Here is a 14,297-nt window from a genome sequence, read left to right on the forward strand (position 1 = left end):
TATTTTAATTCTGATCATTTTATATCATTATTCACGTACCATACTTAATTTCTTGGATTAATTAGTACCTAGTTAAATTAAATAATAAAATTAGTTCTCTTGTATTGGTAATTAATAATTATTTCCATTGTCCCTTGGTATTCATGAGAGGCAGATGATGTCATGGGAATATAATGTACGTAAAAGTTCTTTTTTTTCTCCTTCTTGACAAAACCAAGTTCACTGAATTATACGCCAAAAAAAAAAACAACATGAAGAAGAACATAAAAAGAAGAAAAGAAAAAAAAGAAGGGGAAATGACAAGTTCATTGGAGGGACGTTATCTTCAATTTAAATGAAATATGGAAGGCTTATATTTAATAATCGAGTTAAATGACACTTAATTCAGTTAGATTTTTAGTTATTTGTATGGCCGAAAAGGTTATTTCTAATATTCTAAATCTTACAATAGCTTAAGTTTATTCTTTTTGAATTTTTAAAATTTGTACTTTTTTGCCACCTAATTTTAAAATCTGCACAAATTGTTTTTGGCAAAAAAAAAAAAATCTATACAGAATTTATAGTGAAACGTGTATTATAAATAGTGGAATAGATTTTTAAAAAAAAAGTACATTTCAAACATAGATTCCAAGAATAAATTGAAGTCCTTCATGTTATTTATTCATATTTTAGACAATTCAGCTTCTTTGATGAAATAAAAAGATCAATAATGCTATTGCAATGTCGGGATTAATAATGCCTAGATCAATAACAATACGCATTTTTTAATAAAAAATTTGCATTTACTAAAATTCCTTTGAGTCCATAAAATTAGAAGACTTTAGTTTCAAAGCTAAATGACTTTTTTTTTTTTGACCGGAAAAGCTAAATGACTTTCATTACTAGTTTTTATACAATAAAAAGAGACTGACATACATTAAATACTTGAAGTTCCAATTGGTATTGAATCCCTGACATTCAGTGGTTTATAATTATTGCAAGAGTATTCTTTTTGGCAAAACAAGAGACTATTTTTTTTTATAATGCATAAAAACATACTCCTCTAATCCTATCTAGAGGGTAGAAAGATACTCCTTCAGTCTTTAATATAAGATCCATTTAACTAATTTGATTAGATTAAAGAAATTAGGTAAGTTAGTTAATTATAAGAAGAGTGACACATTTTTCCTAAAACACCATAATCATCTTTCTTAATACCCCATCTCCCTTTTCTACTTGATTATAATTGAGGGAGTATCCATAGGGGTAATTTAGAGAAAACTGATAAATATGAGAAATGAGTCTTATATTTAGGACCAAAACCAACTTAAGAATTGGGTCCTATATTAAGGATCGGAAGAATAATTTTTTTTTGTTTTATTTATAAGTTACTTTATTAAATTTTTACTATGAATGTACTATATTATCCTTCATTCATTATAGTGTCGATAGTTATTTTTTCTTGAAAGGTGCATATATTAAATAAGGACAAAGTTAGAAAGTTACTATATTTTAATAAAGAATTAATACAGTTTAATATTTTTATTGGTGAAATATGTCGAAAATGTCTTACAAATAAGACCAGATAAGTATCAATATCAAATTTAAACCTAAAATTTCATCTAAACATAATAGGTGATATTATTATTATTATTATTATTATTATTATTATTATTATTATTATTATTATTATTATTATAAGAACTGATTAAGTAAGTTTTGAAAGATGAAATGATTGAGAATACCAAGTTGATGATACATAGGGACTAGGGAGGCCGACTTTGTTGAGACGAGTGCAAGTCAATGTCTTGTTCCCAACCAACACATTAGATTATTGATTTCCATACACGAATTCTAGTTTTCTTAAAAATATTCATAAAAATATTATATATAACTAATATTAATTAACGCCCCTTTTGGACTCTTCTGCCTTTTGCATGCAGATTATTTGTTGTCACCTCCATACTCACTGCTCACGCGGACCCGTTCAATACGAGGCGTCATGTCTTCGATCTGTGGAATCTTATACACACTGCGTAAAATTTAAAATGAATAAAAATTGCTTATAATACTGCAGGTTTTTAATATAAAACTTCGTTTGATTTTTATTTTAATTTTAAATATAAGATTTCAATTTATTTTGTCTTTTATATTTATTTATTTTTTTCAAAATAGTCCCCCTACTAATGATAATAATTATAACTAATAAACTTGATTAATAAAGATATTTTAGAAAAGACAACACCTATTTATTACAAATAACTAACTTAACTTGTTTTCTCGATCTACTCAAATTAGTCAATTAACTCTTATATTTAGGATCGGAGGTAGTATATAATTTTCTATGCTATTCATATTATATATTGATTCATATTAATTATAATGGGATACATTGTACATTTGATGAAGTCCAAAATAAGTTAAATCATTTAGTGAGACTTCTTGCAATTTTTTTGTATTTTATACTATATGGAATGAATTGTGTGTTTTTATGGGAGTGAATGTGGATTAGATGGTTCCTGATGTGATTTTCTATATCTTGTTATTGATATATTGATTTTTTATTTAATATTCAAGAAAAATACAATCTAACAATTCTGTTTAATGCTAAAGCTTATTCTTACTCATATTAAGTGATTTTGAGCACTGATAGCCAATAAAAATACTTCAAAATTCATTTATTCTCTTTTGTTGTCAAATACTAATTAGGAGGTGTTTGGATGGAATCAAAACCATGATTTTAAAAGTGCTTTTACGATATACGATGCAAATATGTGGAAGAGTTTATCTCGATTACAGAAAAGTGCTTTTAAAAAGCACTTTTCAAGAAAGCTAAACACCTCCTAAATGTAGGAACATCTCGTAATGAAAATTTGAATATTAATTTGTCATACTGTTAGGGATTGTGTTCTTATACTAAACCAAACTCACATTGGTTTAAATATCTTATTTGAATAGAACTGAGAAAATAATTTCTCGATTTAGGATCTGTGTGTATGCATAATTGCATATGACTGATCGTTGACTGATGGCTATTTTATACTATCTTCATTTCTAATTATAAGAGTTTGTTGACTAATTTGAGGAGATTAAGAAAATAAGTTAAGTTGGTTATTTGTAATAAATATGTGTTGTTTTTTCTAAAATATCCTTGCTAATTAAATATATTGGTAGAACTGTTATTGTTAGAATGACTACCTTGGAAAAAATACATAAATATGAGAGATAAAGTGAATTGGGATTTTATATTTATGATCAAAATAAAAGTCAAACAAGGTCGTATATTAAGGACCAAAGGTAGTATTTGTATAGATATTTTAAATTTTAATGACTTGTTCGGAACTGGGCCAAACAAGCGCTGTTTATAACAGCGTTGTGATTACCCAAACCCAATATTCTCTCTAATGGGCTTGGCCCTTCTAAGTAATCATCTTTTAAAAGAAGATTTCAGGGGGTAAAAAAAAGAGAATGCATATAAACCATATTATTGAGATAAGTTGGGATTGGAAAAAAAAGAGAGAGAAGGGAGTATATTAGGGCAATTTAATCTTTTTTGAAAAAAATACTTAAATTACGTTTTTCAAACTTAATTTTCTTGAAACTCAATAATTTCCTTTTGAAATGTTTCGGTTTTAATAACATAACGCATGGGAAATTGTATAAACCCCTAATCCACCCAGATATAACATAAGCTATCACATTCGACTAATTGAAAATTTAACATAAATAAGACATAAAAATGCTCAAAACTTAGTATTCTAACGTGAAGATTCTATTTATCTTTTTTTTTTTTCAATTGTCCATATTCATGAATAAATTTAAAAAAAAAAACATAATTTCAATTTCAGATTTCTGATTCCATTAATTTAATTGGAGAAATTGGAGAAATAAGACAAACTTGTTACAATTTCCTCAAACTTATTTCTGGTTCCTTTTAAAAATGATGACTTGTAGTAAGGAAACCAATAAGGGGAAAATGATGAGCTTGTGGCTATGGATTTGAAGACTTATTTCAAATCCTTATACCTAAAGGATGCTTCAAGTGTCCCACATGAAGCATATGTTCTCCTAGGGCAACTTTCCAGTTACCCTGTTCATCAATCACACTCAAATCCTTACAGACATTAACCTTAAACTTCACAAGTGATTCTGATTTTCCTGGCAAGAACACTTTCTCAAATCTGACCAAATGCTTCTGAGGCGCGTTGTGCACCGAAGGAGGACTGTAGAACAGGAAAACTGTGTGGCTACTGCTCATTCTTCCTTTGTTCTTGACACTCAAATGAACATCAAAGGACAAGTTTTGACATTGTTCTTCAGCAACATCAAGTGACTGGCACTGCAAGGAACGACAAGCGTGGTCCTCTGCTAGTGGAACTGACACCAATCGTGGTGCACTAACAAGTTTGTGTTCCACTTTGGAGTAGCTTATTCCATCTCCAAATGCAAACACAGTTTCTCCTTTGTAAAATCTGTACGATCTGCCTGGGTATCCTGTTGCAGGATCTGGCCTCATGTTCATGTTGGTCATTGGTACCTTGTCTACATAGGATTGTGGGTACCATGTCATAGGTAGTCTTCCACCTGCATCAAAAATGTCACCCATGAATTCCAAAGCTAGTCGGTGACGTGGTCCTAGAAACTTCAAAAACAGTGTTTGTGCCAAACAGATTTATAGACATGAGACTTGTCCTTCACCATGAGGATTGGAGAGAGTATTAATGACTTACTAGGATTATGGAACCCAAAAATGACATCAGCTATGGCAGCCCCACCAGCTTGACCAGGGTAACCAACCCAAAGGATGCTTGAGATTTTATCATTTGACTTAGCAAATGACACATCCATGCCTCCACCAGACATGATGACAAGAATCACAGGTCCTTTAGCAGCATTAGCAATCTCAGTAACTAAAAGTTGTTGTTGTCCTGGAAGAAGAATGCTAACTCTGTCAAGACTCTCAGCCTCTATGGACTGATCCGCCCCCACTACTAGCACAGTTGCATCTGCAGAAGCTGCAATATTCTTGGCATCATCTAGCAAGGCACTGGCACATTTCACATCCGGACAACCAGCAGCATAGCTTGTAGGAACCAGAGCTGTTAGACCTTGAAAAGGCGATATCACAGTGCAAGGGCTACCTGCAAAAAGAAAAAAAAGTCATTTGTGTGAGAAAAGAAAGAAGTCAACACGTATCAGACACAGCACAAATGTATGCACATAAAAGTACCTTCATAGTTTCCAAGCATGGTTTTAGTAGCATTAGCATTTGGTCCAATAACTGCCAAGGATTTAATGGCTTTTGCATTAAGAGGAAGTGATCCTTTGCTGTTTTTAAGCAGAACAATGCCTTGCCTTGCGGCTTCACGGGCTAGTTCCTGGTTCCATGTGGTGCAAACATCCTTTGGACCAAGGTTTCCATAAGTTTGCTTGCTTGGATCACCATCAAAGAAACCAAGTCTCATCAATGTGGCAAAATTGTTGGACACTGCCTTGTCAATGGTTGGTTCATCCACAAGACCTTGCTTTACAGCGCCTTCTGTGTATTGGCCCAGAAATTTTCCACAGTTCAGATCCAACCCTGTTCAATCAAAATTTTGCATAAGCAAGCAAATATGCATATTATTTTTAAATCCAAACATTGTAGCCTTTCGTGTTCACTTACCTGCTAGAATTGACTTGGCCGCAGCTTCTTCAGGGGTCTTAGTGTAATGTTGATTTTTGAAAAACACATCTACTGAATCGCAATCAGAAACTATGTACCTGCACATCCCATACATGCAAAGCACTTTAATAGCTTGTTTTGTTAATGATGAAACAAAAGAAAAACATTTCTTTTTCCCTTATTAGGTTTTATATCTAGTCAAAGCAAACATTTTTTTCCAAAAGACAGCATAATATAGTTGTTCTTCTATGAGAGATGCAGAAAATTGGAGTTTTTTTCTTCAGGGTAGAATAAAGGATAGAAACTATTTTTTCTTCTTGACTATAGCCTTACAGGCTAGCACTAGACTGACTGTGCTTCCTGAGAAACTGATTTTTATCCTTGTTTCTTTAAATTAATCAGGAAACAAGTAAATGTGTATATGATTTAGGAGAATTAATAAATACCCATTTAGTTTCCAGTTCCCTCTGATGACTCCCTTTAGGAGGTCTGGGTCTGCACAAGTTGGCTTTCCGTTGACCTGATTGTAAGAGCACATGACACTAGCAACATTGCCATCAATCACACAACTCTTAAATGGTGGGTTGTATGTGTCATCCAAATCCTGCTGTGAAACCTACAAAAACCAACAAATCATAGAGCCAAAACAAATTATTTTCTTCATTCATGTCCATAAATGCACACTCAAACTGTCTCTTAAAGTGTTTCTTCCAAACTTAAGATTGCAATTACCACTGCATTGAAGGTGTATCTCACAACTCCTTTCCAGTTATCAAGATCATAGGCTGTGTAGTGCTTGCAACAAGCAGCAACTTTGAGCTTGTTCGAATCGCTATCATCGGTCTGTTGAAGGCCTTTTACGTAACCTGATGCATATTTGCTGCTAAGTAAAGGGTCTTCTCCCGGTGTTTCTTGACCTCTTCCCCATCTGGGATCTCTGAATATGTTTATGTTTGGAGACCAATATGTCAAACCAGCCAACCCTACATTGTGCATTGCTCTTGCTTCTGTTGAAACCACCTGTGTGTCAGAAGAAAATTTAGCCATAAACATCATTTGGAAGCATTCTTAATCGTCCTGTTTTCTAAAGTATTATGAAATGTGCGATTCAAGTGTAATGTTTGCATTATGTGTGCAAGTGATTAGTCTTCAATTATTTCACCGTTTTACAGGCTGAAACCTCTGAATTCATCATTAAAATCCATCTGAAAGCCAATGTTAGTGACAAAGATGGTAATTTTGCAGGAAAATATCAGCCAGGAAAGTAGAATAGTAATGGGATTTGTTAATCATCCACTTAAAAGTACTACAAGCAATGTTTAAAGGACTGATTAATCTTCTAGTTTCTGGTTTTCAATATGCAAAGCTGGAACCTTTAGATGAGGTATTTGCTTTCTTGCATATACCCAGCAAGACCATTTCTGCATTGTTATTCTGTTTTTTTAAATAAAAAATTGTGTTTTGCAATCATACATTTCTATTACCTGCTTAGAATATTTGGATTGAGGAAAATGAGGAGGAAAAATGATGAAAAGTTTGGATGAGATATCTTTTTGGAACTTTTTTCACTTGGAGAGTGGGGTCAAGGATTATTCAATAATCCTCCTAAAAATTCTCCACCTCATGATTTTTTAAAGTCAAGAAATTTTGGAATGGAAAGAAATCATTCAATATTCGCTTTCACCCTTTCTTTTTTTTGGAAAAAAAAAAAGAAGCAATAAGGAGTAGAGATAGTGGGAAAACCAATCATGTAGCTACCCCATCTACCTCACCATATCAATAATGAATACCTCATTGAAAACGCCATGCCTTATTTAAACATTAAATTACTTAATTAATTGGTCCATTTAATTAATCCTCTGTCATGCATAAAAAACACCAAAAGAAAGGAAGAAAATTGCAATCAAGATTCAAGAGTGGAGATATTGGAAAAATCAATCACGTTTTGATCTACCCCATCTACTTCTTTATGTCAATAATGAATAACCCTTATTGACATAATGCTAGTAATTATTAATACATTCTAATTAAAAACCACCACCTTTTTCTCTTTTAAGATATTTTCTCCTGCATCTGGATCTTTAAATGAACAAGACAATGATGTTCTGCATTAAGAATATACTAGAAAATAAGGAAACTACCAACTGTATCAAAGGACTTCATATGTGTCCTATGAATCAACCCTGTAAAATCATCTGTAATATTCAAATCTCACCAAACTCTGTCATATGTTAGTGTAAACAACATTACCCTCCCAACCTAATGCATTAAATTATCCACTTTCAACACTTTTTGTTTGACAAACCATTTTCTTAAACTATCAGAAAAGAAGTTGAAAAGACACAAAGCAGTGAGGGTGTCGTTGAAAAATTTAAGAAAATTTATTGAACTTACTTAAAACTGAATTAAATCTGCCCAAACTGGACCCACAATGGAATGTAATTTTTAAGTTTCATAACTTCATTTACCAACGTGATTTTGGGATTGATCTTCTCATCAAAATCCCAATCAAATTATTTAGAAATAGAAGACAATTATTAAAGAAATAAAAGCCCAAAGTCAAATATATCATCCGTTTTTACAGAACCAATTAAATCTACTTGGTATATCATGTTTAGTTCAAAACTGAATCAAATCAAGAAACACACTCAGACACTGAAATGATATAATGTCAATGAGCTTTGGCTCAGTGATACTGAAGTCATTTTCAGATATAAAAATCCGAGTTTGGATCCAAGTTGAAGCCAACTTGGCACACAAACAAACAAACAAACAAACACAGAAAAAAAACCATAGATGAAGATGAAGAAGAAGAGAAATCTGACCTTTCCAATGGCTTGAAACAGAGAAGCATTGAAAGAAGCTGCAGTGAGAATAGGCATAGGAAAACTTGTAGCTCCTGGAACTACATTGGAAAATCTAGTTCCGGGACCTGTGTAAGAGACGCCATGAAGAGCCTCAGACCACCACTCATATTTGGGAACTCCAAGTCTGGTCACACCTCCTGCAGCATTCACCAAGTTCGCTATTTTCTCCTGCAATGTCATCCTCTTCACCAGGTCGGCCACCCTCGCATCCACCGCCAACGACTTGTCGCAGAACCCATATCCGGCCACCGTCGGATCCTTTGTGGCGTCGCAGGCAAACACAGCCGATCCCTGGCCTGAAACCTGCCAAGAACTCATCAACAAAGCAATGAACAATGTGAGAAAACAGAGCAGAGCAGAGAGTGCTCTGTTTTCATGGTAGGCCATTGTGACCTTGAAATGAAAAAACTAAAGGCAAAACTCAAAAGAGTATGCTTGATATGAATCTGGCACGATACATATTTATATATAAATAAAGAACACGTTGTTTTCTAGCAGCCCGTGATGTGTGTATGGGAAGTAGTTGGAGAGACCTGTATTTTTATTTTTTTATTTTTGGGGTGAAAAAGAGACATCTATTAATGGTGGCTGTTTTTGGCTAAGGTATGCAAAAGAACAACTGTAAAGAATCTAATGCAATTTTTTTTGAGAGTCCGTGAATGCTTTTTCTCTTGGGTGTTAAGGGGAGCATGTTTTGTTTGGGAGCTCCACATATACTGTGAGACAAAGGTTAATTATTTTTCTCGTACATTGAAATATACAGGGTCAGTACGGCAAATCACGTGAGTTTTAGTTGGTTGGTTACATGATGACTACAACTTTGGCTCTGTTTATAGGGATTGGCAATCCGATTGGGAAAACAGAGCATCTAGTTTGGGTTTAAAAAAAATCCATTTTTCACGAGTTGAAGTGATGGTCTTAGTTAAGTTCTGAGGTAAAATAAGATAAAAGTGGGTATTTCAAGAAAGGTAGAGAGTAAAATATGACCAAATTTGACATTGTCCTCTTGATTGATATATGGTGGAAAATGGCGTCATTCAATCAAATTTGAAGGAAGTTAGGAGTTAAAAAATGGAATGTAAAATTTAGCTGTTGGTCTTTATTGGTTTTACCACTTGTTCTCCTTTAGTGTAAAGTTTTGAATTCAAGTCTTTGATCTGAACCAACTCAATAGGATAAGTGGGTGTATGGCATCTCTTCAAAAGATTGCTTTTTTATTTTACTTAACCAAACCCTTTACATGTTTATTTCCAACAGTATAGAGTCACTTAAAATAAGCTAAATGATTTAATTTAGATTTCAGAAACTGATGAGTAGTTAGGGGAAAAAAAACCAAGTGAACTGTTTGGTTGGTATATAACCAAAATATTGAGTGTCTGAAATGAAGAAAACAAAGGTGTAGGGAAGAAAACAGAAGAAGTCACAAGGGACTGTAAATGGCACAGAAGGAAGAAGGAGGAGAGGGCAGGAGACAGGGCTGATGCAGATTTTGAGGGTTGTTCATTGAAACAAAGGGTGAAACAGGAATAAGTTTCCTCACAAATCCCAACTTGGACTTGTGAGGGATTGAAAGGATGGATTAAAAATAATTGAAATGGGATGTCATTTTCATTTTTAATGCATGCCACTCAAGTGATCAAAGCTAAGTTGTTGGCATCTCATGAACAAACCAAATTCTTTTTTTTTTTTTTTTAAACTAGGTAAGGAGCAGACATTAGGGACTAGATAGTTCATGGAATTTATATTCTCTATCTTTGTCTTAACATATGTCTCTTCTAGGCTACTATAAGTGATTTCCATATTTTGCAAAGATAAATCCCTTAATTTTATGTAAATTATTGAGCAATGACAAGCTTGTCATGCTCCTTTCACATAGGATTGAAGACTTATGTAAATTCTGTATAAATGTTGATTTTTTTGGGACTCTTAATTACTTGATCTCTATATTTTCGATTTAGTTGTAATGTAACCTAATTTCTGAACTTTAACTTAATACAACTTAATATTTATTTTGACTCTATTCATACTTAATTTTTAAACTTTTTATGACTCTATCTTTATAGTTTTAACCATTTAAAATATTGGTCATTGCATTTTAAAAAATAATATTATAAGAACTAAAATTATTTTATCAAGATTTATGAATTACTATTTTCAATGGCTAAACTACATGTATATACTAAGTTGTATTGTGTGAATCAAAATTATAGAAATTAAGTTATATTGAGTGAGTTAAAGCTTAATGATTGAATTACAATTGAGATAAAATTATTAAAAAAAACCAAATGATTAAAAATTTGTTTATCTAGGTTGAATACAGCTAATCAAATTAGATTTAAATGATCTAAATTTTTTAAAATAAAAAGTTACACTAATGAGGTTTCTTCTTAACCTAAACATTAATGTGGATTACTCCCCACAGTAGTTTTTTTCTTTCTTTACATTTTTTGAGATGTATGAGTAATGCATTTCATTGTTTAGATATATCATATATCACTTATGGTAGGTGGTTAATTATTGGTATGTACTAAGAAAAAATTAATATCGTGGATGTGATTTTGTCATCTTTTTGAAAAATGAATCTTAGGAGAAGCTTCCTTTTCTATATTTGCTTTTAGTTGAAGGGTAACAAAAATGATAATGCTAGCCCAAAAAAAAAAGAAGTGTAGAAAATGAACCTTGCTTTTGTGAAGGAAACATTTTGTTGTGTTTTGTACATCTTATAGAGCAAAAACGACAATTGGTACACTCAGAGGGAAAGCTTCATAACATTTCAATTTTTATGAAAATGTGTTAAAAAAAAGATTAATTTTTTTTAAAGAAATGAATAAAACCAAGCAAAAATGTGTGAAAAAAATATCTAAAAAAAAATGCTAAAGTATACATTTGGTCCTTTAACTTTATATAAGGTTTTAATTTGGTCCCTTAACTTTAAAAAGCATATATTTGGTCTTTTAACCTTAAAATTATTAGGCTTTAATGATTTTTTTTGTAACAATTATGGATTTTTTTGAAAATTAAACTTAATATGTTAGCATTTGAGAATATTTCATCAATATTTAATATTTTAATGTCATCATTTTCTTAAAAAAATTTAGGGTTAATAGAGTAAAAATATATTTGTTAAAGTTAAGAGATCAAATTGAAACCATATATAAAATTAAAGGACCAAATATATATTTTAGTCAAAAAATAAAAATGCACAAAGTCCGAATAAATAGAAGAACAGTGTTATCCATTGTTGATAAATAGTGTGCTTTTCTGATAGTTTTATATTTTATTTCATATTATATTTATTTAATTAAATTTTATTTGATATCACACAAAAGAAGGTACCTAATAATTTGGAGACATGCATTAAAATTAAATTAGTCGAGTCACTTTCATAAGAAAAAGTAGTCTTTGTATTATTATTTTTTGACCCAGGAATAATAGTTTTTTGGGGCCGGCTAAATTCTTTTTACTGACAAGCTACTGGCTAATCCAAGCCAATAAGCCGACAAAGCCGAGTTGATACCTTTTTGTCCCATTGAGCGAGCAGGAAATTTGACGAAAGCATTAAAAAAAAAGAGTTAATCTTTTTAATATAGGTAATTTATAAATAACTTTTAATTTATATCATATTGCTTCGAACAGAGATACAAAATATCTGTCATCTAAATCTGTTAGGCAAAAAACATTTAAATTTTTTTATTTCACATTTTCACTTAATCAAAAATGTTTTAATTGAGGATTTTTTTACATGCGTCAAATAAATATATAAAATTATTTTAATGTATTTAAAAAGTAAGAGCCAAATTATATAATATGCATGTCTGACAAAAATGAATCTTATATATATTTTTCACTCTTAGCAATTTTTTGGGAAAAATGAAATTATACAAAATAAAAAAAATAAAAATTTCCACTATTTAAAATAAAATGTAGAAGTCGGTGGATCTCATTTCTCAAGTTTTGTTAATGAAAAATGATCACTTTACGTTACTATCCTTGATGACTGACGAGGTACAAGTGGGGTAGCCGTAGTATTTGGGTGGAGGCGAGCATTGGGCCACATGGTGTGACCTACCAATGAAATGCTGGGAGGAGATTTGGATAAGTGGGGCCCACGATAAGCATTCGCAGAGCAGCAAGGCAAGTCACGGGAGACACAAACGGGGTCCAACTTGATTCGGAAACCAGCAATGTGGTGCTTAGGTGGATCCTTACTGTAAACCACTCTATTCCTTTCTTCTATTTTTCTTTTCCTTTTTTTCAAATTATATTCTAATTTCCCAAGTAGAATATTCACTTTTTTTTTTGATACACCGGAAGGACATTAGAATATTCACTTTATTGACTGTTCTAATTACACATTTGTCCTTTTTTATATTATAATTTTTTTAAAACACTTATAATTCTTGAATAACATTTCTATATCTTTTTTAAAATATTGACATGCCAAAAAATTTATATTAAGAGAGCTATTCCAAAACTTAAGGCCAAACATTTTTAGATTTGTGTGCGAATTTGAATTTAATCCATCAATACCAAGTATTTTTCTTGTCCTATTTATAAGATACTTTTAATATATTTCACACAGACAAAAAAAAACTAAAATGCATTAATTCTCTATTAAAATATAATAATTTTTTAACTTTACTCATATTTAATATATACACATTTCAAAAGAGATAACTACTTACACTATAATAAATAAAGGACAAAATAGTATATTTATGCTGAAAATTTAATAAAATAACTTATAAATATGACAAAAAATATTCTCCCTCTGTCCTATAAATAGGATCAGAGGAGTATTATACAATTATTAAAAAATGTTTAACAAAAAGTGGCAAGTTGCAAACTTCTTTCCCCATTTTCCAATAAGAACATTAACTTTAGTGACTTTTATTTCATATTTATATTATTAGTATATTGATATGCCCATGAATCACATTATTATCGAGAGGAATATTGTGAGGAGACTAAGAATACTCGAACTTAACTTAATAATATTAAATATTAAATACTTATATAGAAATTAAAAAATAAAAAAAATGGCAAGATGCAAAACATGAGTAGGGTAAGGAGGAAGTAAGAAGGGTACATTAAGGTATAGTCCTACCCTACCACAGCAAGTTGGCTGGCATAAGGCTCCAAAAATTAGGCCTGCAATTATTGACATTTTCTTGTTTCTTAATTTCTCATAAACAGTTAAAAAGCACCAGACATTGTTGGACCAAACTATCCATTTTTCTCTCCTTTTAACATGATATAATCTAGATATTTATTTATATTATTGGTGGACAAAATGTCACGTTTCTTCTATTCATTCCCTATTCCCAATGAAATAAAATTAAAAAATAATAATAAAACAGTTGTCCCTCCGATTTTAAATATAAAAATTAATTAGGGTTTCCCAAATTATAAGAAAGGGATGGAGAGAGTACTTTTCTATTAGAAGGTTCATCACAAAAGTACATTGAACCATTGAAAGAAAAAAAAACTTGATACCTATTTTTTGTTCACAATGTACTTTCTTTTGTTTTTTTTGTTTTTGCCAAAACATAAATATACAATGTACTTTCTTATTACATCAATTGAAGTCCTTAATTAAGGTTAATGGATTGACTAATTATTGAACCCCTTTGTAGAAATTTTGCAGTGTCAATCAAATTCATTTTGGCTTGCTAATATATGGTAAGATTCATAAATTATTTTCTTCTTTTGAATTAAAGACTAAAACCTAAAAATTGTTTCTTTTTTGGGATTAATTAATGAAATCACTTCATCTAAGGGCGTTT

The 14,297-nt window shown here is 31.2% G+C and overlaps 1 protein-coding gene across 1 annotated transcript; it reads right to left on the reverse strand.

Moving 5' to 3' along the window:
- Nucleotides 1–3,805: 3,805 nt before the first annotated feature.
- LOC114757009 (beta-xylosidase/alpha-L-arabinofuranosidase 2) lies at nt 3,806–8,928 on the reverse strand. The gene is made up of 7 exons (XM_028946002.1): nt 8,470–8,928; nt 6,377–6,664; nt 6,091–6,260; nt 5,645–5,742; nt 5,210–5,560; nt 4,710–5,120; nt 3,806–4,563 (listed from the first exon to the last, which is right to left on the reverse strand). The coding sequence occupies exons 1-7, from the start codon at nt 8,896–8,898 to the stop codon at nt 3,992–3,994; spliced, it is 2,319 nt and encodes a 772-aa protein (XP_028801835.1). The 5' UTR covers nt 8,899–8,928; the 3' UTR covers nt 3,806–3,991.
- Nucleotides 8,929–14,297: the final 5,369 nt, after the last annotated feature.

Source organism: Neltuma alba, unplaced genomic scaffold (assembly GCF_004799145.2).
Source record: "Neltuma alba isolate B1F8T4 unplaced genomic scaffold, ASM479914v2 tig00001416_pilon, whole genome shotgun sequence".
NCBI classification, from domain to species: Eukaryota; Viridiplantae; Streptophyta; class Magnoliopsida; order Fabales; family Fabaceae; genus Neltuma; species Neltuma alba.